The sequence below is a fragment of the Geotrypetes seraphini genome, chromosome 3 (assembly GCF_902459505.1).
Source record: "Geotrypetes seraphini chromosome 3, aGeoSer1.1, whole genome shotgun sequence".
Lineage (NCBI taxonomy): Eukaryota > Metazoa > Chordata > Amphibia > Gymnophiona > Dermophiidae > Geotrypetes > Geotrypetes seraphini.
The window spans coordinates 343,542,573-343,569,606 of record NC_047086.1 but is presented as its reverse complement, the minus strand read 5'-3'; the positions used below and the strand labels follow the sequence as shown (position 1 = coordinate 343,569,606).

General features: G+C 42.9%; 1 protein-coding gene and 1 long non-coding RNA gene across 3 annotated transcripts in view; one reads left to right on the top strand and one right to left on the bottom strand.

Annotated features, from left to right (window-relative positions):
• LOC117357971 (calpain-1 catalytic subunit-like) overlaps positions 1 to 27,034 on the top strand; it is a 114,656-nt gene that overhangs the window by 65,627 nt on the left and 21,995 nt on the right. For both annotated transcript variants that reach the window (XM_033939269.1, XM_033939268.1), the window contains exons 14-18: positions 875 to 937; positions 5,847 to 5,904; positions 9,737 to 9,807; positions 13,166 to 13,234; positions 17,612 to 17,690. In XM_033939269.1, coding sequence (XP_033795160.1) covers positions 875 to 937; positions 5,847 to 5,904; positions 9,737 to 9,807; positions 13,166 to 13,234; positions 17,612 to 17,690 — 340 coding nt within the window. The remainder of the gene's footprint in view (positions 1 to 874; positions 938 to 5,846; positions 5,905 to 9,736; positions 9,808 to 13,165; positions 13,235 to 17,611; positions 17,691 to 27,034) is intronic.
• On the bottom strand, positions 17,756 to 26,146 carry LOC117357972. Its single transcript, XR_004538915.1, has 3 exons — positions 26,044 to 26,146; positions 18,239 to 18,321; positions 17,756 to 17,910 (listed from the first exon to the last, which is right to left on the bottom strand). It is a non-coding gene; the product is annotated as an uncharacterized LOC117357972 (long non-coding RNA).

Below are 27,034 nucleotides of genomic sequence, written 5' to 3'. Positions count from 1 at the left end.
CTGACTACCTACAGGGTGTACCTCGCGCCGTGAGAGGCCTGTCCTGTAAGAAGTCAGCTGGTGCTGGTTCCTCTCCTCCTTTCCAGCATCTCACGGCACACCCAAAATCTCACCACGGCACACTAGTGTGCCACAGAACACAGTTTGCGATACACTGCTGTAAAGGAAACTAGGCATCTACTTTCCTTAATATAATACTAGTGTAACTAGGTATATACTCATGTTCCTCCAGACTCCACCCATGTGTATGCCCACCTTTAAACTACATACCACTGCAATTAAGAACCAGGTTATAGAAATGTGAGTAGCCAGAATATTGGCATTTACTGTACATGCATATATGCATACATGCACTCCGTGGAGTAGTGAGGGAGGTTGGCTTCCGGCATCATCGCGCCATGTGCCCTGCCTCTTTCTTTCCCGTTTGCTTGAGCACCCGCCCCCTATGAACCTCTTGAAACGTTCACTGGCATGAGCAGCATTTTCCATCTGCTGCGCATTTTCCATCTGCTGCGCGCCCTTCAGGCGTCGCGTCCTGGTCCCGCAACCAGGAAGTGGCTTTAGAAGGGAGCAGAAGTCGGCATGATCAGCAAGTGGAAGATGTTGCTCATGCCGGTGAACATTTAAAGAGGTACGGGGAGGGGAGGGGAGGGGGGCAAAGAAGAGGAGAGGTGCCCCTTCCCCTGCAAAGACACACCCAGGGTAGTCCGCCCTCGCCCCATGTTACTACACCACTGCATCCACTCATATTTGCTGGTATTCTTGTTATATATGCACATTTCCTGGTGCCTAAGTATTGGAACCCCTTTGATGTCAAAGAGTTTTGATGCATAGTCAATTGCTTTAATTTTATTGATCTGTACTTTGATTTTAGTTTGACTCCAGAATAACCCATGATGACACATATGAAAATATCTTTGCACGGTATTGTAACAAGGTAAGTCAAGCACACATACACATGAAGGATGTATGCTGAAAAATTAAAATGCTGTTTGGAAGGTTGCTAGAATATATTTATTACTGGAGTCCGGTTAACTTTTATTGCAGTACCAGCTAATGACATTCAGTTCATGTCCTGGAACATGGATGTCTACATATGAACATAGCTGTTATCTCATGGCTCTCTCCACACATTCCTTTAGGTGTATGGCTCCGGTGTCTCTCTCTGTACTTGTACTTCTACATGTACTTCTGGCTTGCTTTGTGCTGATACTCTCCTCCTTCTAAATAGGCATGGGTCTGCTTGCTGTATTATATTATATTAATAATATTTTGTGACTCCTTGCATTGATGAAGCTTGTATGTATCTTGCCTTGTTAACATTTATTATACTTTTATATGCTAAACTCAATTTAAAAAATTTGAAAAAATTTGAACTTAAAAAAAAAATTACTAAATTAAATCTTTTGGCGGGAATCCCTGTGTCTATTGTATCGATATGAACGAATGAAGTCGGAACTAAATGGTCATTATAAAAAATTAAATGAGATTTGGGGCCCATTAGCAAATTTTGTAACAACCAATCACCTAATGTAAGCCTTCAATTTGTAACGGAGTTTTTCACACATCTGGGGTGGGTGGGAGGGTGGTGGGGGAAGGTATTTCTATTATTATTTGTTAGTTATAAGTGCTGTTTCATTGTACCAATTGTTTGCATATTCTATTGCACTTTGTGTATGTTTTTAAAATGAATAAAGAATTTTTTAAAAAGTATAGACCAGCATCAGTGCAGTTGGTATTTGAACTCCCCTCTTAAATACCTTGAAAAACTGAATGGGCGAACAAGAAAATTTCTCCGTGCATACGAGGTAGTTTGTCAGAAGCAGACAGTGCGTTTCTAGAGCTGGAGGAGGAATGGGCTTCATATAGATTATATACACTATATAGGGTTACCGTCATAGACATAGGGCCAGATTTTAGAAACAACACCTAAATCGGCAGGCTCCTTGGAAAAAGGCACTGGGCGTGTGTCAATTGCGCTTAGGCGCCGTTTACAGAATCACACTTGATGGCGACTAATACAAAACATAAGTGCCAGTAATGTAGGCCAGGGTTTTCGTGGCCTACATTGCAGGCACCTAAGCTCTTTTCAGAGTTACACCTAATGGAACCTATCTCTGTCTCCACCCCCAAAAACGCACGTTTAGGCGTTAGGTGCCATGCAATACGTGCCTACCTTTTATAGAATCGGATAGGCACCTATCAGCCAATTATTTTTTTTCCCCAATTATGAGCAGGGGCAGGCAGGAGTTCAGGGCAGAGAGCAGGGCGGCAGTCGGAAAGGACCTGAATGACTGGTCCTCAGCAGTCGCTTATTTTTGGATCGGTCAGCCTAGTCGTTGTCCCTCTTTTTTTGTGTGTGAATCGATGCCTGCCTGCATTTGAAGGCCGTTACCCCTCATTTGCATGCGCGGATCGGAGGATGATCGGGCAGAGGTTAGTGAATCGGGTCGGAGGGAGATCGGGTCGCAAAGGGGTCGCTAAGTGGTCAGAAGTTGATCGGTGGGGTTAATGAATCTATCCCATAGTGGTAAAAGAAAAACATAGAGATGTCGGTCCCAAGCAATTATTCTGTGAATCATGTGGGGAGGGAGAAGATCCTGAAGTACCAGGCAATGCAGTCTGAAATTAAGAAAATGTAGCAGAAAGATAAAGAAATATTTCTCAAATATTAATCAAAAAAATTTCTAAACCCACCTGGATAAGTTGCCTATACATGTTACATCTTATGAACTCCAGAGGGAAGCTCTCTTTGGCACAATGCAATTTTTATGGCAAGTGTTAGCACTAAATTTCAGAGACTGAGATCATACTCCACATACCTTGGCTTAGGAGTGAGGCTCATTTTGTCATAAGAACATAAGAATTGCCGCTGTTGGGTCAGACCAGTGGTTCATCGTGCTCAACAGTCTGCTCACGCTGCGGCCCTTGGTCAAAGACCAGCGCCCTAACTGAGACTAGCCCTACCTGCGTACGTTCTGGTTCAGCAGGAACTTGTCTAACTTTGTCTTGAATCCCTGGAGGATGTTTTCCCCTACGACAGACTCCGGAATAGCATTCCAGTTTTCTACCACTTCTGAGTGAAGAAGAACTTCCTTATGTTCGTACAGAATCTATCCCCTTTCAATTTTAGAGAGTGCCCTCTTGTTCTTCCTACCTTGGAAAAGGTGAACAAGCTGTCCTTATCTACTAAGTCTATTCCCTTCAGTACCTTGAATGTTTCGATCATGTCCCCTCTCCTCTGTTTGAGGGAGAAGAGACCCAGTTTCTCTAATCTTTCACTGTATGGCAACTCCTACAGCCCTTTAACCATTTTAGTCGCTCTTCTCTGGACCCTTTCGAGTAGTACTGTGTCCTTCTTCATGTACGGCAACCAGTGCTGGACGCAGTACTCCAGGTGAGGGTGCACCATGGCCCGGTACAGCGGCATGATAACCTTCTCTGATCTGTTTGTGATCCCCTGTTTGGAGAAATTGCCCCTGTAATATAATGGATACCCATATAAATGAAAAAAAGAAAGGGGAGAGAGTGTGTTGCAGTGGTTAACACTATGGCCTCAGCACCCTGAGGTTGTGGGTTCAAACCCATACTACTCCCTGTGACCCTGGGCAAGTCACCCATTGCTCCAGGTACATTAGATAGGCTGTGAGCCTATCAGGAAAAACAGGGGAAAATGCTTGAGTACCTGAATAAATTAACATAAGCCATTATGAGCTCCCTGGGGAAAACAATGTAGAAAACTTAATAAATAAAATAGCACATTAAATCATATGAGCTGTCACATCAACTCCCATCAAGGTCATTGTCTCATAAGGAGTTCAGGTCTCACACTAACAATGTGATGGGACCAGTTGGATTCCATGGCAGTGTCACATCTCTCTTAGTGGTGTTTTTCTTTCTGATGGACAGTGTGGCACATTTTAAACATAGTTAACACACTAAATTAAATTACCCTAGTGGGAACTTCACAAAATTATATAAAACACAAAGTTATATATATAAGACAAAGTTTTGATATAGTAGTCTCTTTAGAGTTGAAAGAGTGCAAATACGCTTAAAAAGGAAAGTGTGGCATAATAATATTAAGATTTATAAAAAAGTTATTAAAAAAAGAAAAAACGTTTGAATATGAAGGGATAAAAGATAGTTTTAGAAATTATTGAAATTGAATAAGTAAGAAATAAATAGGAATTTGGCCAATGATTGGAGGAAAAGGAGCAAAAACAAACTACGCTGAACATCTCAGTCAGTGACTACGACTACGCGTAGGCTCCATTACTGAGGCCGGTTCCTATATATATATAGAATAGTATTTGTACTTTGAGATAAGTGGGAAGTGTGTGTTTTATATAACATTTTAAACATAACATTTATTGAGAAATAATACACCTGCCAAGTGGTAAGCCATTTATAAATATATGACGCTATAACCCAGGGCTGCCCAAGTCCGGTACTCGAGATCTACTGGCAGGCCAGGTTTTCAGGATATCCACCATGAATATGCATGAGAAAGAAATGCTTGCACTGCTTTCTTGGTATGCAAATCTCTCTCATGCATATTCATGGTGGATATCCTGAAAACCTGGCCTGCCAGTAGATCTCGAGGATCGGACTTGGGCAGCCCTGCTATAACCTGACTGGAGATGACAGAGCCTACTGTGATGCACTCACGATAAAATAGCTCTTTTAATAACTACCCTCAGAAACACATTACAGTTGCCCTTGTTTCAGCTTTCTTAAAATCACTGTTTCAGGGGCTATGCCTTTTTTCTTTACCGTTGCTTAAGTTGTGCTGGAAGTATGGGATTTCCAGATCAGTGATTAATTCTTACTCCTGTCCTCATGAGCACCTTGGCCAGGCTGGTTTAGGGGTTAAAAGGGCTATGGCCTCAGAATCGGAGCCTACGCATCGCAATAGCAATCACAGGCTAGGACTAGTCTGCGTAGTATACTCGCTCCTGCTCCAATCATCGGCCAACACTAATGCAAAAATTTTTTTAAAGAATTTTCTAAAACATATAAATCTACCACCCCATATGTTTATATGAAATACGTGCAAGCCATAATGTAAAGAAACAAAGACCAAAAAAGCAACTTAGCTTTATAGCTGATTTGTCTTTACAGGAAGTAACAGTCACTAGTGTTCGTATGCCGACGCGGCCAGCGTTTCGCGGAGTTTTATTGCTTTAAGTCATCCGCTGCGTCAGGGCCACTAGGACATTCAAAAAGTCAAGGCTTCAATTACTGCACTTGGTCGCAAAGTTTCAAAGCCGATTCTGAGGCCATAGCCCTTTCAATCTTCAGGGCTATTAACACTAAAGTGCACTGCTAGCTAGTTGCAGTATTTAGGATTGTTTTTCATTATATATTTATATACTGCTGGGTAATTAGTTTTTGGTTTAGGGGTTAGCCATAAATACTATGCACAGTCCTAGCTCCAGTTTTGTTCAATGTGATTCCCTAAATGATATTGATATTGTATAGCAGGGGTGTCAAAGTCCCTCCTCGAGGGCCGCAATCCAGTTGGGTTTTCAGAATTTCCCCAAAGAATACGCATGAGATCTATTTGCATGCACTGCTTTCATTGTATGCTAATAGATCTCATGCATATTCAATGGGGAAATCCCTGTTGTATAGGGTTCAGTAGGGAAGCTTTGTCTTATTTTCAACAGACTCAGAATCTACAACAAGTGACCACTCCTGATGGAGTAGAAAAGCTGAAGAGTGATTTTTCAATGGCATCTGAGCTTTTACCGCCGTGAGAACGCTAGTATGGCTTTATAAAGGAGGAGGTATGATAGGTTATGAAAGTACTACATAAACCCTTCTGCTTTGTTTTACATTAGACTTCTGAAATAGAGGCTTCGCAATTACAAAAACTCCTTAATGAAGTGGTTCTTAAAGGTAAGTCTTTCTCTACAGTAAGTGCTTATCCTCAATATTTACCCCTCCCCCCTTTTTCAAAACCACAAAAGTGTTTTTTAGCGCAGGCCGGTGTGTTGACGGTTCTGCGCTGCTTCCGACGCTCATAAGAGAATTGGGAGCAGCGCAGAGCATGCAGCATACTGGACTGCGCTAAAAACTGCTTTCACAGTTTTGTAAAAGGGGGGGGGGAGGACGGATGCATTGAGTTAGTCCAATGAAAAAGGTATTACCTTATTTCATTTGGGGTGGGGGGTTATTTTATTTTTATATATTACCTTGAAAATTTTTAGAAAAGGGATTATCTTTATAATGAACATTCATTTATTTATTTATACTTTTCTATATATACTTCCCCCTCCGAATCCACGGTTTCCGCATCCGCGGATTCAGTTATTTGCGATTTTTTAAACCCCCAAAAAAACCATTTTAATTTTTCAGGCTATTTTAAGCCCTGTAAGCCCCCCCTTAAGCCTTACTGGTGGTCTAGTGGGTTTTCGGGGCAGGTGTAATCTTCCCACGCGCTTGCCCCGTGAAGATCACTCATAGGAAATGGCTGCCTTGAGCTCCCGTCGTAGTCTCGAGAGACTACGGGAGCTCAAGGCAGCCATTTCCTGTGAGCGATCTGCATGGGGCAGGACGTGGGAAGATCACTCCTGCCCCGAAAACCCGCTAGACCACCAGGTAAGGCTTAAGGGGGGGCTTACAGGGCTTAAAATAGCCAGGGAGAAGCGGGGGTTAAGGACAGAACTAGCCCGAATATTATTCACGGTTTTTTAATATTCGTGGGCCGGCTCTGCCCCTAACCCCTGTGGATACAGAGGGAGAAGTGTACATAAAACAATATATATATATATATCTGAAGTAGAGCTATGCCACAATATGCCCCCCAAACCCATTTCACTGAGTTCTGTGATGGAGCTTAAAATGTAAAAATGAGGAGACAACAATTAAAAGCATCACCTTTAAACTGCTTCCCGGACCCCCTGAAGTCTGACTAACTCCCCAGGCAAATATTCTGTAGGGTACAAGAGGGATCCCACCTCACTCCTGCCCTGTGATGACCACCTTGAAAATTAATGCTTATGCCTGCTAGGAGTGTTACTTTCCAAGATGGTTGCCACAGGATAGAAACAAGGGGGATTGTTCCTGGCCTCTATGGAATGGTGGGTCAAGAAACAGGAAGAGAAAACAGAGAGAGATCATAGAAGCAGCCACTTATTTTTTCAGAGTATAGGATCTGAGGGAAGGGCTTGGGCTTTTGATGGCAGGCTCCTAATTTTTAAGATTTTGAGCTCCAGACTGGGACTGTGTGGGTATGAGGAAGCACTAGGCCAGCAAGTCTCACATAATCTCCATGAAATGGCCACTGACACTTACTAGAGGGAGGAAGATAGCCCACCAAAGAATTAAGGTTTTCCAAGTGAGAGAGGGGGAATCTCAGACACTAGTACCAATGGTCTTATTGGGCAACTGCCACTATCAAGCAAGGAGATCTTTTTCTTTTTTTATAAACATTTTTGTATATTAATTGTCTGATCCAGTAGCCCCACATGGATCAGTGGATCAGACAATTCATACACAAAAATGAGGATTGTGCATTGTATAGTATTGAGGTTCAAGAAGAGAATGAAAGACACAGTACTACTCGAAAGGGTCCAGAGAAGAGCAACTAAAATGTTTAAGGGGCTGGAGGAGTTGCCGTACAATGAGAGATTAGAGAAACTGGGCCTCTTCTCCCTTGAAAAGAGGAAACTGAGAGGGGACATGATCGAAACATTCAAGATAATGAAGGGCATAGACTTAGATAAAGACAGCATATTCACCCTCTCCAAGGTAGAGAGAACAAGAGGGCACTCTCTAAAGTTAAAAGGGGATGGATTCCGTACAAACGTAAGGAAGTTCTTCACCCAGAGAGTGGTAGAAAACTGGAACGCTCTTCCAGAGGCTGTTATAGGGTAAAACACCCTCCAGGGATTCAAGACAAAGTTAGACAAGTTCCTGCTGAACCAGAGCGTACGCAGCTAAAACTAGTCTCAGTTAGAGCACTAGTCTTTGACCTAAGGGCCGCCGTGTGAGCGGACTGCTGGGCACGCTGGACCACTGGTCTGACCCAGCAGCAGCAATTCCTTCCCCTGCAACTCTTTAAATCTTTGCCAGCGCGAGCAGCTTCTTTGGTCTGCTGATTACGCTGGTATGGGCTTTCCTTCTGATGTCACTTCTTGGCCCCGTGACCCGGAAGTGATTTCAGTGGGAGCCAGGCCTGCACGAGCAGCAGGCTAGAGTAGTTGCTCACGCTGGCAAAGATTTTAAAGAGGTTTGGGGGCAAGGAAGGGTGGGCATGAGCGTGGCATGTGGGACAGGAGAGGTGCCAGCGCCACCACCGAGATGGCACCCGTGGCGGTCTGTATCTCCTGCCCCCCCCCCCCTCCTTTACTACACCACTGTCCATACCAATAGTCAGTTAGAATTGATTCATTAATGCTGAATGGCAGATATCTACCAGTTAGGACTCACCATGCTTCTTTATTTGTGACCCATAACAGATCCAGACAGTGAAGGATGAGTGCATTGGGCCATAGTTTGCTTATTGCAAAAAAAGTATTTTATAGAAGACAATTATTTTTGTTACGATGCTATATTACATTACATTACATTAGGGATTTCTATTACGCCATTACCTTGCAGTTCAAGGTATATGATTTGGGTGGACTTTTTTTTTTTTTTTTTTAACTGATTTCTCTAATGCATTGGTTCTCAGCTGAGTTCTCAGATATACCTATCCAGTCAGGTTTGTAGGACATCCACAATGAATATTCATGAGATAGATCTGTATACAATAGAGGTAGTGTTTGCTAGTTCAATCTCATGTATGTTCATTGTAGATATCTTGAAAACCTGACTGGTGTGGTGTGTCCCATAGACTGGGTTGAGGACCCCTGCTCTAATGTAAAAAAAAAAAAGTGGCTTTTTTGTATCTCATATGGATAAGATGTAAAACATAACAAGAAGGGAAGGGGAATTGTATACCACCTTTTTGTGGCTTTGACATTCAAAGTGGTGGGTATTGGAGGATTAAGTGACTTGCCCAGGGTTACAAGGAGCAGAACTGGGATTTGATCTTACAACCTGTGGGTACAGAAGCAGCAGCTGTACCAGTGAGCCACACCTTCCTCTCAAGGGTGGGTTATCAAATTTATTAGGCATTGAACATCAATATCTAATAAAGTCTTTGCAATAATGAAAGTGCTTTCCGCAGGAAAAATAATATTTCGCCCACCTAGAATTGTGACTTTAGTTATTGCCCATTTAACAAGTCAAAATGCCATATTCTTCCTCAATGTGCATCCTTTTATCCGTGGTAGGGCTAGTCTCAGTTAGGGCACTGGTCTTTGACCAAAAGGGCCGCCGCGTGAGCGGACTGCTGGGCATGATGGAACCACTGATCTGACCCAGCAGCAACATCTCTTATGTTCTTATGAATGGCAGAAAAGGGCATGGGCTGAATCTACACAATCTATACAAACAGAATCTATACAAACAGAACTTACCTGAATTGTTTTCAACGGTCAACTTTTCATGTGGTCAAAGCAGGCAGTCTCTGCTGGCAATTTTCACAGGATAATAATCAGAACAAAAAGTCCACGTGAACTGTTTGCTTTGAATGAAACAGGTGAAGGATAAAGTACCTGTGGGGTTTGCACCACATTTTTTCTTATTTTGATTGTTACTTCTTTCATGATTTGTGCACACACAACTTCATTTAAATAGAAAAAAAATTAACATGTTTTATCTGTGCTTCTTGAATTTATAGATGAATCAATCAGTGTTAAAGGAGAAGGATTCAGCTTGGATGCATGCCGGGCAATCTTACTCTTGATGGATGTATCCTTTTAATATATATATTTAGACCTCCTTTATATTCAGATATACCGTAGGTTCTTCCGCCCCCCCCCCCCAACACACACACCTATAATCCAGAAACCTGATATACCAAACAGAAAGGACCAGTATGTTATTGAAAGTACAGCATAGGATGCGATGTGTACCCTGAAAAAAAACCACAGCACAATGGCTGAAATGTTGGTTCCATTTATTAAGATGTGGCAAGAGCCGCAAAACTGCAACAATCGTGACATCAGACACAGAATCCTATAGAAAACACAGATAATTACACTCTCCCAAGCACTATTGGAATGATTACAGGCAGGCCTCTGCAGATGTACCATATATACTCAAATATAAACTGAGATTTTGGGGCCAAAAATAGCCCAAAAATGGAGGTCTTGGTTTATATTCGGTGCACGGGTGAGGCAGGAGTGAGATAAAAATAATTAGAATCGGGCTGGGACAGGAGGTGGGAGGGATCCCCCCTGTCCCGGCCACTGCTGGACCACCAAGTCACAGGGCAGGTCCGGAGGCCTGTAAAGCATCAGGAGGGAGGGGGGGGAAGGGTACGGAACCTGGCAGGGAGGGAGAGATGCTGGGTGCAGATACTGGCAGGGGAGTGAGCGAATGAGGGGGCTGGATGCAGAGCCTGGCTGAACAGCGAGGGAGGGGGAACAGGATGCAGAGCCTGGCAGGACAAGTCAAGGCACTGCACTTGATTATTAAACCCTCCTGGTTTATATTCGAATCAACCTTTTTTCCTCCTTTTTTTGGGGAAAAAAGGTTACCTCGGTTTATATTCAAGTATATACGGTAAACACAAGGGAGCAGGGATGACCAAGGAGACGAAATTGAGATCCAAAACACAATAGACTTTATTGATATATTCTGTGTAACAGTCAAAGTGGCCTGATTCAGCCATGTTTCTGAGGAAATTTGTCTACATCAGAGATCCAAAATATTTATATAGATACAGCTTGAACAGCAAACAAAGCTAGAGATAGTCTGGATAAAAACTCAGTTTCTCAGACTGTCAGGAAGTGGTTGTCTTCTGTCAAGTAGTCTTCAACTGAATGCAGGCCTTGGAGTTACTTTCATTTCCAAAAGGATGGTTATGCATAAGACAAATGTTTAGGGATGGGGAAATAACTAAAATAAGGCCTCACTACAAAGGCCCTGTGAGCAAGAAAAAAAAATAAAAATTAAAAGACTCCTCTAGATAGCCAGTACAAAGAGAAAAGAACAGGGCTTATGTAGGCATTTCAACAAATTTGTTTGCAACCAAACTGCTGCATTCTGAATTATTTGAAGACATTGAAGATAAGTTACTGGATGATCTAGGTATAGATCATTGCAGTAATCTAATTGTGATATTGCCATGGTTTGAAAAGTATCGGTAGATAAGGCTTCAAACAATGCAGCTTTCACAAGTTTAAGAAATTAATTTTTAACTGTTGCTTTTAATCTGCAGTTACTGATCAAAACATCTACATTTCTTGCCACTGTTCCTGAGATTTATTGGCTACCTATAAGGTGTAGGATACAGTTTAAGATGGTAGTGTTGGATCATAGTGCGTTGTTTGCTTCAGAACTCCCCCTCCCCCTCCCCCTCCATTATTTAACATCTTTGGTGAGGTTATAAGTACCGAGTAGATGTTTGAGATCTTTGAATGATAATAGAGCAGTTATACCATGTGTATCTACAGCACATTTAGCTTCTATGTGGGATTGTGCTTTCTCTTATTTAGCCCCTGTACTATGGAATTGTTTTACTTGTAACTCTCAGAAAGGAAAAGTCATTAATGACTTTTATAAAACAACTTAAGGCATTTTCCCCCTCTTTTATGAACGTATAGCGTGAGTTTTAGTGCCGGCAATGGCGGTAACTGCTACAACACTGATAGGAATTCTATGAGCGTCGGAGCAGTTACCGCCACTGCCAGCGCTAAAACCCACGGTATGCATTCGTAAAAGAGGGGGTTTATTTTCAAAAGGCTTTCTTTTGAGAGCTTAAAGGGATTGGATGAAGAAATTAATGTTTATTTACATGTGTTTGTGAGTGGCTTTTAGTTCTTTGTCAAATGTAGGATCTTTCCTATCTCTAATGGTCTTCCTTCCAATTTTCAATTATTTAGCTTTTATTTGTAAACCACTTTGAACTCGTAAACAATTAGGAATAATAGTATCATCAATCATGAAAACAGTTAGTAAATTTTGAATGAGATATCTACTTAATACTATTCATTTTGTTCTGTTCTTGTTGTTGTTATGTGCCATTGGGTTGAAGTCAACTCATGGCAACTCTAGGATAGTTTCACTTTTAAAATATCTAATCTAATGTAATGTAATACAAGAGTTCTGAATCCTTCTAATACCATTTAGTTCAGGGTGATTTACATAAAAAAGAAGGGATTGAGCCATGGCTCAATCAAATCATGCCAAAGAAAGACCCTGTCAAAATAGTTAGATGCCATAAACATAGAAATCCTAACTGTAAATGGAGAACTGCTGTTTTTTTAAGACAAAGGGAAGGGCCATTCTACCCAACACTGAGACTACTACACAAATACCCATTTATTCTGCCACATCAGCAGGTTGATAAAGGACCCATTAAATTTGTACTTAGTGGAGATAACATCATGTGCCCAGGTTTGACATTTCCAGGAGCTAAACTCTACCCTTCTGCTGCTGATACAGTAGTTGCAATAATGGCAGAAAGAAAACAGCACGTTATGTGTTGGAGTTATGAAGATGTCAGCAGATGACATTGAGAAAGTCAACAAAGGGATTGGCATTAAAAATATCCATTATTTAAATGATGGTCTATGGCACATGAAAATGTATGAATGAAACAGTGCAGTGTTCAAGGAATGCACTTAGATTAAATATGGACTGCTTTACAAATCTTTAGTTTTATTATGTGGTTGTGTATGAAGATCATATGTTCTGTGGCTTTACTACATAAATTGGGTACATGGTTAAAAAAAAAAAAAAAAAAAGCCATAATAATTCTTTGGGAAAATAGAATTCCTTGGATAAAAAGATGTCCTTGCAATTCTTTAACTAAAAGTGCTAACTTTACAATCTATCGTATAAAAAATGTTTTCAACATTTTACAAAATAGCAAGAATGGGAAGGTAAAGCCATGAACCAGGTTTGTTCTACTGCGATAGGGAGATAAAACAAGCAGATTAGGAAGGCCTTGAAGTCATTTGCCTTCTGGCCTTGAAGTCATTTGCCTTCTAGACAAGATTGAAATTTCAAACATTGTTTAGCAACCTTCATGAATCATTTGAACTCAAATTTTCTTTTGCTCAGCTCATACAACATAATTGCCACTTAACAGAATGCATAGCTCAACGTCAATGGAAAGCTTAATCTGAAGGAGTTTAAAAGTCTGTGGAAGCACCTTGATACATATAAGGTACATGAGAACTTTCTATACATTGGACCAGTTTGCCAAGTTCATACCACTGTGCTGTTTGCATTCTGGGGTGCTCTATGATACAAATAAAATGTCATTTGTTGTAAAAAGAGTATAGCCCTTCTTATGGTAGGGCAATAGTCACTGAAGAGGGTGCACAAAAATAGTAGAAAAACAGAAAAGATAAAGGGGATCTGGTGGATGCCCCAAGGCCCCTACTGGCTGACAACAGGAGGAAGAACATCAAACACCGCTGAACCTACAAAACACATTTCAGTCTTCTTCATAAGCCTCAAACACTTATAATTTTAAAGTGTTTCAGGCTTGTGCAGATGAGGATAGAGTTTGCAGGAATAGTGCAGAGGCAGGAAAGGAACTCTTCGGGATGAGAAAATGAGTTCCTGTGGGGACGAGGAAAAATTTGTCCACTTGTCATTCTCTAACAAAACACTGTGACAAGGCAGTAGCTAGAGCAAGAAGAATGATAGGAGGTATAGAGAGAGGCATAACCAGCAGAAGAAAGTAGGTGTTGATGCCCCTGTACAAGTCATTGGTGGGGCCCCAGTTGGAGTATTTTGTTCAGTTTTGGAGGTCGTATCTGGCTAAGGATATAAAAGTGCTTGAAGAGGTCCAGAAGAAGGCAATAAAAATGGTATAGGGCTTGCACCAAAGACGAACGAGAAGAGACTGGGAGACCTGAATATGCATGCTCTAAAGCAATGTTTCTCAACTCGGTCCTGGAGTAACCCCTTGCCAGTCAGGTTTTCATGATATCCACAATGAATATGCATGAAAGACATTTGCATGTAATGGAGACAGTGTATGCAAATCAAGTTTATGCAAATTCAATGTGGATATCCTGAAAACCTGACTTGGCAAGGGGGTACTCCAGGACCAAGTTGAGAAGCACTGCTCTAGAGGAGAGGAAGGACAGGGGAGATATGATATAGATGGCTGAAGACTTGAAAGGTGTTAATATAGCAAAAAATATTTTCCAGATGTGGGAAAATGGTTAAACTAGAGGTCATGAATTGAGGTTGTGGGGTGGTAAACAGAGGAGTAATGTCAGGAAATGTCTTTTTCATGGAGAGGATGGTGGATGCCTGGAATGCTCTCCCGAGGGAGGTGGTCAAGATGGAAATAGTGATGAGGATAGCCAGCTGATTAACCGTTTCCCTTAACTGTATCCATGACATCCTGTTTGTCTGTCTTGCCTGTTTGGATTGTAAGCCTTTTCGAGCAGGGACTGTTTTCTTTCTCTTTGTGACTCTGTACAGCGCTGCGTGCGTCTGGTGATGCTATAGAAAGAATTAATAGTAGTAGGAGTAGGAGTAGGAGTACATAAGAACATAAGAACATAAGCAGTGCCTCCGCCGGGTCAGACCATAGGTCCATCCTGCCCAGCAGTCCGCTCCCGCGGCGGCCCAAACAGTTCACGACCTGTCTAAATCACCAGAAGGGGCCCCCATGCCTCCTTGGTTTCCTAATTGAGTCCTATCTTCCTATCAAAGTCCTAGCCCTCCGGTCTTGCACCTGCACGACCTGGTTGGGTTTCTACATTTATTTTCTGGTTAGCTTTCTCAGTATCCCACGATCCCTTTATCCCTCAGGAATCCATCCAGTCTCTGTTTGAATCCCTGCACCGTACTCTGCCTGATCACTTCCTCCGGTAGCGCATTCCAAGTGTCCACGACCCTCTGGGTGAAAAAAAAAAGTAGGAGTAGGAGTAGGAGTAGGAATTCAAAAAGATGTGGGATAAACACAGAGGATCTTTAATTAGAAAATGAATGGTATAATAACAAAACTTAAATGATTGCATGTCTGTTTGATGTATTAAATGGTGCTTAGATGGCGACTCTGGCTGTGAAGGACTAAGGACAGCACTGAACAGGCTTGCACAGTCTGTGTCCCGTATATGGCAATTTGATTTAGGATGTTCTGGAGAGGGCTTCAACAGTAGCTCCGGTAATTTGAAATGTGAGGAAAGTGTCAGGCAGATTTTTCTGGCCTGTGTCCTGCAAATGACACAATTGTTTGATAGGCTGGCGTGGTATTCGATGCCAATTCTAATAGTTGGAACCTAAGCACAGTGCTGGATGGGCTTCTACGGTCTATATCCCAGAATGGCTATTCTTAAGTTCATATGTAGTGCACATGCTTTAAGAAAATTGCATTCTCTGTACACTTAAAAGCAAAGGCACAGCCAGTAATTTGGAGCATGAGGACAGTGCAGGGCAGACATTTATGGTCTGTATCCCACAGACTTTTACTATATGTATCCTGCAAATGATGATCTAGTTTGGATAGGCTTGAGTGAGCTTCGACAGCAACTCCAGTAGCTGGAACCTAAGCAGTAGAATAGTAAGGAGGGGCGAGGGGGGGTGGTCTGCCCTGGAAGCCATGATGGTGGGTCGCCAACACCTCTCCTCCTCTCCACCCTCGCCTCTTCCCATTCCTCCCCTCCATGTGTGCGCCCCCCTTCCTTCCCCATACCTCTAATTGAAGAAGTTGTTCGTGGCGGTCAACAACATGCGCTTCACGACCCCATCGGCTCTCCCGCTGACATCACTGCCGGGTGCAGAGGGAGAGCTGATGGGGTCGCAAGGAGCAAGTTGTTGACCGCCGCAACAATTTCAACTAAAGGTACAGGGAAGGGAAGGGGGGACGCGCGACAGGCAGGATCAGAGAAGGAGCGGGGGAGGCATGTGTGGCAGGCGGGATCAGGGAAGTAGCAGGGAGTGGAGAGGTGGGCAGGAGAGTGGTGACTCTCACCCACGCTACGTCATTGAACCTAAGGACAGTACTAGGTGGACTTTATGGTCTATGCGCCAGAAATATCAAAGTTAAAAGACAATTTAATTTAATCCTGAATTTATAATGCATGTAACTGGATGGATTGTTCAGGTCTTTATCTGCTGTCATTAACATGCTTGAGTACCTGATTGTAAAAAAACCGCTTAGATAACCTTGATAGGCGGTATATAAAAATCCTAATAAACTTGAAACTTGAAACTATATTACTGTAGCCATGGGTGGGCCAGGATCCACCCATAATTGTGGCAATCTTGTTATGGCTGATGGTGTTCCCTAAACTCCATCAACTGAAGATTTCTTCCTTTTTGGACAACCAGTGTTCTTCTAAATGGCAGACAGCGGCACTTACCTCAAACTGACACCAACACCAGCCTGTCTGGACATGCTGAGTTTTCGCACATGTGCATGCCCTGAGCGGTTGCTGGTTGGAAGAGCACTGGGTGCCGAAGGAGGAGGAAATCTTCAGCTGCTGGGGTTTGGGGATCATTGCCAGCTCAGGTATTTAATCATTTGGATTTGCGGGTGGGGAAAGAAGCAGAGAGTAGAGAGCCAAGCATCTGGCTGTGCCCCTGCTTAAAATAAAATTCTATAAGCTGGCACCCAAATTTAGGCACCCATAAGGTGTCCACTTTACACACTTACATGCTTAATTGGTACCAATAATTGAAAGTTGTATGCAAAAGTGCTAGATGTTATTCTGTAGTTGGCACACATAAATTGAGGGGAGAGTGTGGTGCAGTGGTTATAGCTACAGCCTCCATACCCTGAGATTATGGGTTCAAACCCATGCTGCCCCTTGTGACCTTTGACAGGTCATTTGATCCCCCAATGTCCCAGGCATATTAGATTATGAGTCCACCATGACAGACAGGGAAAAATTATTGAATACCTGAATAAATTCATGCAAACTGTTCTGAGCTCCCCTGGGAGAACAGTATAGTAAATTGAATAAATAGTATGAAAAGTTTTAGCCTCTGGTAACCAGAGTTGATATTGTGACATCATAATGCCTCATTCCACCAATGTCTAAGGGCCAACCTTATCAGTGATGTCACAATGGCTTCATTGTCCTATACTTGGCTCACTTCTACTACATTTTGATTTCTAGAGTGGCGCGGTGGTTAAAGCTACACCCTCAGCACCCTGAGGTTGGGAGTTCAAACCCATGCTGCTCCTTGTGACCCTAGGCAAGTCACTTAATTGCCCCAGGTACATTAGATAGAAAGTTGTGAGCCTACCAAGATAGTCAGGGAAAAATGCTTGACTACCTGAATAAATTCATGTAAACCATTCTGAGCTCCCCTGGGAGAACAGTATAGAAAATTGAATAAATAAATAAACTGCTTAGCTGTAAGAGGGACCCTACAAGACAGGTTATTTAAGGCAACATGCAGTGACTAGTGCTTTCACAAAGTAATCATGCCTACAGATGTTCCTCAGATGTTAATTGAAACATACCAAATGTAATTGGCAGGTTAACATGCAAGAGATCTGTGGTGCTATTTGTGGAAATTATACCGCTGTAAAATAACAATCATTCATCTTTTCTAATTCCTTCCTTAGAACCTCTTCAGAGAGAATGACTTGAGTTCTTCAGGTTCCCTCAATATCTCCTCTTTGCAGAATGCAGTTGAGAAAGCAGGTATCACCTTCTAGTTATCACACAGCACTTTTCTGGGACTGACTGACACTGGAGGTTGTGGAGAAGAGCAGCCTAATGGTTAGTGCAGTGGGCTGAAAACCAAGGGAAAGGGGTTTGATTCCCACTGCAGCTCCTTGTGACCCTTTGCAAAGCACTTAACTTTCTATCGCCACAGGTACAAAAGCTTAGATTCTGAGCCCATTAAGTACAGAGAAAGTACCTGCAGATAATATGTAAAAAAAAAAAAAACGCTTTAGTTTTTATTACAGGTGGTGTATCAAATGTATTACCCTCTACTCTCTAATCAAAATGTAGCAGATTCTAGTGCTAACAATGTATAAAGATAAAAGGAGTTTAAAATGTAAACATGAATACAAAGGGCCCAATATTCAGCAATCAACATTTTGCTGACCACCACTGGCATTAAACTTGGAAATTCAATGCCGGGCCACATCTGGGCGCCAGCATTGAATTTCCAGTTTTGTGGAGCCAGCTTAACACAAATCCAGTTAGGTGCAATATTCAGCATGCAACTGGCTATGGTTTACCTCTTAAAGATAGGGCTTTTAGAAGATCAAGAAGTCCTTTCTTCCCATCACCTTCCAAAACCTCCGTCCCCCACATTGGGCATCTGGGGAATAAGGGAAAAGAAAAATACAAACTAAAATATAAAGCACTTCTCTAAAATTCAAAATCTAAAGATCAGGGTTCCATAGCCATGGCTTTCTCTTGGCTCCCCATCTCAATTACCTCCATGGAATTCCTCTCCTCCTCCTCCATGGGGTCCCAACTCATCTTGCCCTCTCCACAGTCCTTCTCTGGATCTTTTGACTTGTCTCCTATCTTTTGATGCTCCCTGGGAGCCTCACAGGGTCTCTAACCGACAGCTAACATTTTAGGAGGGCACCCCTTCCATTTCCTCATTGTTTCTTGTAATACCCTCTTTGCTAAGTTTCCAAGTTTATTAATTTCTTGTTATACTGTCTATCCCAAGTATCTAGATGGTTTACAGTTGCTTGTTCTTGGGGGCCCCATCCATGAGCAGAGAGATTCCCCCTGATATTCTCTTATCCAGGAGACAGGGAAGTGAGAGCAATGATGGGCACCTTGTGTTTCTCGGAAATTGAATGTTCCCAGCTTCATTCCCTTTGGCTTGGGACCCATCGGTACCCTCATCACCATTGGTTTAAGCTAAAAATGAGTTTAAGCTAGCTAAGCTTTAGCCACTTATCTTATGCCTTAGGGGCCAGCTGAATATCAGCCCCCTAAGTGGTTCACTCAGGGACTCTCTCTAGATCAGGGCTACTCAATTCCGGTCCTCAAGGTCCACAGGCAGACCAGGTTTTCAGGATATCCACAATGAATATGCATGAGAGAGATTTGTATACACATCCTCCTTGGTATGCCAATCTCTCTCATGCATATACATTGTAGATGTCCTAAAAACCTGGCCCGCCTGTGGACCTTGAGGACAAGAACCAAGCAGCCATACTCTAGATCAGGGGTGCTCGCACTTTTTGGGCTTGCGAGCTACTTTTAAAATGACCAAGTCAAAATGATCTACTAACAATAAAATTTAAAAAAAACACAACGCACACTGTACGCATAGAAAATGTTAATTATCATTTCTATTCCAGGGTTTTTCAAAGAGGTCAAAGCAGATGACTCTATGCACTATCACCTCAGTAACAACCATACAAAAATAGACAAATATACCCCACTCCCTTTTTACTAAACCATGATAGCAGTTTTTAGAGCGCAGGGAGCTGCGCTGAATGCCCAGCGCTGCTCTCGACGCTCATAGGCTCCCTGCGCTAAAAAACTCTATTGCGGTTTAGTAAAAGGGGACCTTAGTGTAAAATATAGACAGCAGATATAAATTCAGACACATTTTGATCACTAAATTTAAAATAAAATCATTTTTCCTACCTTGTCTGGTGATTTCATGAGTCTCTGGTTGCACTTTCTTCTTCTGACTGTGCATCCAATCTTTCTTCCCTTCTTTTAGCCTGTATGCTTCCTCTCCTTCAGACCTCGTTCCCTCCCCCAACTTTTCCTTCCTCTCTCCCTGCCCTTTCTTTCTCTCTGCCTCCCTTTCTTTTTTTTCTGTTTCTCTTCTTTCCTTCTGTCTCCCTGCCTGCCCTTTTTCTTTCTTTCTCCCTGCCCTCCCCCAAGCCACTGCCATCGGGGACCAGGACCCAAACCGCCACCAATAACAGGCCCCAAACCACCACCAATAACAGGCCCGAAAGCCGACGCCACCCCAAGCACTCCCTGCTTGCCGACCAGCATTCCTCTCCCTGACGTCAATTCTACCGTCGGGGAGAGGAAGGCTGATTGGCCCAAGATCGCGATCTACCTATTGGGGGAAATGCTGCCGGGTCTTGCCTTCGCGGAAACAGAAAGTAGGCAGGACCCGGCAGCAAGAAGAGCAAATGCTTCACTAACCTGTTTCCCGCCTTAGCCCATAGCGAACGCTTGCTTCAGGGCTCTCAACATGTGCGTGCCGGCTTCCCTTCTCCCCCCCCCCCCGACATAACTTCCGGTTTCGGAGGGAAGAGAAGGGAAGCCGGCACGCACACGTTAGAGCCACGGAGCATAAATTCGCTATGGGCTGAAATCTCGAAGCCTGTTTTTTTTTTATGTTCAGCAGCGGCGGCAGCAGCAGATGACAGCTGGGCGGACCGCACAGCTAAAAGGCCATACAGAGAACACTGGAGCGGAAGGCTGATCGGCCCGGTAGATCAGGACGGCAACACGAGTCTATCACGGAGCCTGGGATGAGCTCCGCGATCGACTCGCATTGCCTTCCTGAGCTACTGGTCGATCGCGATCGACGTGTTGGGCACCCCTGCTCTAGATTATATTATTCTCAATTTGCAAAACGGTAAATTCCCTAATATTTTAAGAACACAGGATTATGCGATCTGTTTGAAAACTTTACAATGACAAAAATCATGTAAATTGTTTTTCAGAAGATGCCATATTCTTGGAAGTGCTTGGTGTTTTTCTATCAATTCACCTAGTGAATTGATAGAAAACCCTAACCCGAACCCTAAATATACTCGAAAAAAACATCTCAAGCACCACACTAAAAAACTCACTAAACTGCATGCTCTGCTACATAACACCAGGAAACTGGACTACATAAGACCTGAATTTGAAAAATTCATATACCAAAACTCATTAACAGCAGAATACAACCTCATCCTAAAAGACCTAAACATACACCTTGAAGATCAAGCATCCAAACCAGCAGAAAACTGTCTATCATTTCTCAATGCCTTATCCTTCCAAATCTTAAACCCACAAACCACTCATGATAAAGGACACCAACTTGACATCGCAGCCTTCATGACCCATCATTCATGACCCAGAAATTCAAACACCTAATGGAACCTGGTCCCCATCCCTCTGGTCAGACCACTACACATACACCTTCAACATCAACTGGACCAAGAACGAAACCACTCCTAAATCCAAAAAAATAATTTATACCTCACGCAAACACATTGAGCCCTCCAAATTCTGGACAAAAATAGATGAAACAATCCAGGACTGCAACCCCAAGGACTTCATCTCACAGTGGAACAATCTGATCACCAACATCCTTGATGTACTAGCCCCACTATAAACCAAAACTAGAACCAGCAGACGATCAGACCAATGGTTTGACAATGAACTACTCCTACTTAAAAGACAATGCAGACGACTAGAAAGAAAATGGAGAAAAACTAACCTAGATCACACGAAAAACACCTGGAAAAAAATTAACAAACAATACAAACTACTACTAAAAGACAAGAGAAAAACACACTACACTAATCTAATAGACACAGAAACTCAAGATACCAAAAAACTATTCCAAATATTAAAAGATCTAACAGATACCAAACCCTACATGACCACTAACAATACCCCCCTCCCCAGCCACCCTCTTAGCAGAACACTTCAAGAACAAAATTACAAATGCCAGAGCCACCCTCAATTGTACCCCATCCCACCTAAACGAAATCACAATTCATACCACAGAAAAAGAATCAACTGCAGCAGACAGAGCATGGTCTCAATTCCCCAACATACAATGGTCTGAACTCAATAAACTCTACAAAAAGTACAGCCATGTATCCTGTGACCTCAACCACTGCTCATCATATCTCCTTACAACCTCCAGCACAAAATTTCATACTCTACTTCTGCAATGGATACAAACCATGCTCACAGACAACCTTTTCCCAACTGACCTCAGCGAAATCATCATCACCCCAATCCAAAAAGATCCAAAAGGACCAACAGACCAACCATCCAACTACAGACCCATTGTCTCAATACCTCTATATGTCAAACTGACAGAAGGACTGGTAGCCAAACTCCTCACCAACTATCTAGAAGACCATAACATACTTCACCCCACACAATCTGGCTTCAGATCCAACTTCAGCACAGAGACATTACTAGGCTCCCTCATTGACACAGCCAGACAACACCTCAGCACAGGAAAAAAAAATGCTTCTCATACAACTGGACCTGACCGCAACATTTGACCTGGTAGACCATAACATCCTACTGCAAATTTTGGATGCAATAGGTATCTCAGATAAAGTATACTCTTGGTTTGAAGACTTCCTAAAATCCAGAACATACAGAGTAAAATCGGATAAAGAAAAATCTGAACCTTGGGCCAACCCCTGCAGCGTACCACAAGGATTCCCACTATCCCCTACTCTCTTTAACCTATACACTGCCTTTCTCGGAACATACCTTGATAATCTAGGCATAACCACCTATAGTTATGCAGATGACATTACCATTCTCATACCTTTTGATCAACCAAAGATCACCATGACTTAGAACACTGCGCCAGTAGCTCGCCAAGGCAAAATGAGTCGATCACCCAGGACTCACTTTGTCTTGGCGATCTAATCTATGGAGCCGATAAGTCTTCTTCTCCCCGACGTCAATTCTACAGTCGGAGAGGAAGTTCGGGCCAGCCAATCGCTGCCTGGTTCGGGCCAGCCAATCGCTGCCTGGCTGGGCGGAACTTCCTCTCCGATTGTAGAATTGACGTCAGGGAGAGCATGCGTCGGCGTCGGCTTTGGGGCCTGTTATCCATTGGTGGGTCCTGTTCCCCGATGGCAGCGGCAGTGGCAGTGGCTTGGGGAACGGCAGGGAGAAAGAAAGAAAGGGGGCAGGCAGGGAAACAGAAGGAAAGAAGAGAAACAGAAAAAAAGAAAGAAAGGTCAGGGAGAGAGGAAGAAAAAGTTGGGGGAGGGAATGAGGTGTGGAGGAGAGAAAGCATACAGGCTGATAGAAGGGAAGAAAGATTGGATGCACAGTCAGAAGAAGAAAGTGCAACCAGAAATCACCAGACAAGGTAGGAAAAATGATTTTATTTTAAATTTAGCAAAGTGGAGGCAGTATTACCACAGTTTTCAAAGGAATTTGCCCAAATAACTTAATAGTTAACTGGGTAAATTCCCAGAGATGAAAACTTCCCTTCACTTACTATGCACAGTTCTGAATTTATATCTGCTGTCTATATTTTACAATATGGTCACCTTTTACTAAACCGCAATAGTGGTTTTTTAGCACAGGGAGCCTATGAGCGTCAAGAGCAGCGCTGGACATTCAGCGCAGCTCCCTGCGCTAAAAACTGCTATTGTGGTTTAATAAAAAGGATGGAGGGTATATTTGTCTATTTTTGTATGCTATAAAAACCAAATACAGAGAGAGACTGAGAGCTGTTGACGAAGAGCTACGTGTGTGTCTTTCTTCGATTCCAGCCAGAATATCAGCTTTGTGTTCAGCCAAACAGGCCCAGGTTTCGCACTGAATAAAGTATTTTATAATTTTTATTTCAAGCAGTAGCGACCTGGATGAAAGATCACAAACTGAAACTCAACCCAGACAAAACTAAATTCATCATCCTTGAAAACGACAAAGTCCCAACCATAACCAATATAGAAATCAACTATCCCATTCAAACTATCATAAAACTACTAGGAATGACTATAGACTGATACTGCACCATGCAACTGCAAATAAATAAAACAATACAGAAAGCCTTCGCAGTTATGAGAAACCTAAGACAAGTCCGGAAATTCCATCTTATAGTACAATCCCTAATCCTAGGTCTACTAGATTCCTGCAACATCCTCTACCTCCCCTGCCCTGCTACAATAACTAAACAACTACAAACAATCCAAAATACAGCTCTAAGACTCATCTACTCATTGAGAAAACACGACCATATTACAGAAGCATACATCAACTCACACTGGCTACCAATCCAAGAAAGAATACTATTTAAATTCTACTGTATGTTATTTAAAACCTTAAACGGAGAAAGCCCAACCTACCTGAACAAACGCCTCATCCAAACCACCTCAGTCAGACATAGAAAAACACACACCCATTCATACACTTTCGAAAAATAAGAGAACAAGAGGGCATTCGGAAAAGTTGAAAGGGGACAGATTCAAAACAAATGCTAGGAAGTTCTTCTTTACCCAACGTGTGGTGGACACCTGGAATGCGCTTCCAGAGGACGTTATAAGGCAGAGTACGGTACTGGGGTTCAAGAAAGGATTGGACAAATTCCTACTGGAAATGGGGATAGAGGGGTATAGATAGAAGATTACTGCACAGGTCCTGGACCTGTTGGGCCGCCGCGTGAGCGGACTGCTGGGCACGATGGACCTCGGGTCTGACCCAGCAGAGGCATTTCTTATGTTCTTATGTACACCCCTCGATCAAAGAAGTAAAACGGAAAAAACTATACGATGGCCTCCTAGCCACTCAAGCAGCTAAACTAGATACCAGATCTCCAGTCTACTGATAATTACCCCAGACTACAAGATGTTCAGAAAAGAAATAAAAACTATACTCTTAAAGAAATTCCTGAAACAGTCCTAGCTTCACATTTACCATCCTTCCTCCCTCCCTCTTCCCCCCACACAGAAACTACATGACCTATCTCTTTACCTCTCTAGAAATGACAAATGATCTTCCATTGTAACTCCCATTTATAACTCTTTTGTAATCTGCCTTGAACCGCAAGGTAATGGCGGAATAGAAATCTCTAATGCAATGTAATGTAATGTAATGTAAAGAGTATTCCCTTCAGCCAAGCTGGAGAATGAAGCCATATATTTGGCATCTACACAAGGCCACTGGAGCACACTTGTTTCTTCATTTATTATATTGGCTTGGCAGCTTCCTTCTGCTCTTGTGGGCCTGTAGCTCAACCAAAACTGGTCCCTACTGGGGCTATGGCATTCATTTCAGCTACCCAGGGAGTTCTCTCATGTTTATACCCTCTCTTCTTCCCATTTAGGCCAGATGTTGCAGTGGCACTCCTCTGGGAAAGAAAGTACTCTTAAAGCAGTCACCATTGTACAATGACATATCTTTCTTCCTCTTGAAAGCTATGAATGCTGCCTCCGTGGGGTCCACAACCCTGGTATATTACAAATAATGTGGGAATATGAAATAGGCTCAAGTTTCCTACATAGCACTGCCACAGAACCATTAGGCCAACTCCAGTGTGCTGATACCGATTGAATGTTGATGTTTTATTGCCTATGCTATATAAATAATAAAGGTTAGGACCGCTCAGAATTTTATTTTCAGGTTCAGAAAAAATGCAGTCAGAAATATTCTAAAATGTCTTTTATGCTCTGTAAAATAAAGAACAATTCAGGGGAGAATTCATCAACGGATGCTAACTGTGTTAGTGTGCGCGCTAATGATTGGCGTACATTAAATGCCAAAGATGTCTATAGGAGTATAAGGGGTATCTTTAGCATTTAGCACACGCTAACGCGGTTAGTGCCTATTAAGGAGCCCCATCCCCCCTCCTTACAGACTGAACTTTCCTAGGGCAAGTTGATAGGTACTTTTTACCTGCAGTCTTCATGGCAAACTTCAAGTGTAATTTCCCTTTGAACTCACTAGATTTTTACACCGGATTTTTGGTGCAGGTAGATTTCGCAAAGAACACAGTGGGATAGCTATTTAAAGTAATCTAACCAGGCTAAATTACCTGGGGGCGGTTACCTGGGGGGGATATTCTTCAGAACTTAACCAGATAGTGCTGCCGAATATCTCCTCTAACTGCCTAAGATGAAACTGGGCGGAGTCAGCACTTAACCGGACAAGGTAACAACAAATTGGACCATATAAAACATAGTTCTATCTTTGTCTGGTTTCACTTATCCACTTAAGGGCTGAACATTGGCCCTTAAGTGCCATCTGCCCATGCATATCGGATATTCAATGCCATTGCTCTGTCATGGCCCAGGATTGAATATCTGGGCATAAAGCTGGCAGCAGCTAAAAAAAAGTCACTCACCACTGCCAGTTGAATATTTAATCCCAGTGCCTATAGATTTCAAGATGTCTGGGGAAATGATGGAGGAGCCATGCAGTATTTGCCAGTTGCACCCAAAATGCACTCCTTAGTTCATCTTCTTTAAAGGCTTCTGAAAGTATACAAATAAAGAAAGCAAAATATAGACATATAAGGAAGTCTAACTACTAGTGGCAGTACTGCGAGACTACCACTGGGAGTCAGCAACACTATTTTGAAAGTGGAACTGGAGCAGTGCCCTGCAAACTTTATCGAGCCGCGGCATGAGGCATCCGGAACTGTACAGATGTCGCCGTGATGATGTCACATGCATGAGTGACATCATCACGGCGACCTTCGTGCATGTATGAAGGCCCTCCAGACAGGCCCTGAGCCGCCATTGGGGGATGCCAGCAAGGAAAAGGCATGGAGAGGAAAGGTGCTGGTGCAGGCGGATTGCCTACAGGACATGCCTCTTGCCGTGAGAGGCGTGTCCTGTAGGCAGTCAGCTGGCTCCGGTGCTTCTCCTTCCCCACAGTGTGTCGCAGCATATCTGAAATCGCAGGAGGCACGCTAGTGTGCTGCGGAACACAGTTTGCGATACACTGGGATAAGGCATGAGCAGGTGGGAACCACTTCCATGCCTTGCCTTTGGACCAGCAAAGCCTACCTTCAATTACTGCAAGTCATGGTGCTGAGTAGGGGGTCCAGGGGGGAAGGTTACAGTTTAATGACAGGTGGGAGAGGCTTTACCTTCTGAGAGTGGTTTGGCGGAGCAGATCAGGGGAAATTAGGGGAACCGGGAAAGGGTGATCAGATCGGAGAGCGTGATTGAGTCCAGAAAGGTAAGGATCAGATCATCGGATCATGTTAGGGCTGGATGGCCATGCAACTGCATAGCTGGTAGTGTGGCTGTATTTACCACCCTTCTTTTGAGGTTGCAGTAAGTACAGCTGAACTATCGGCAGTCGGGTCAAATGGTGTGCGATATCAA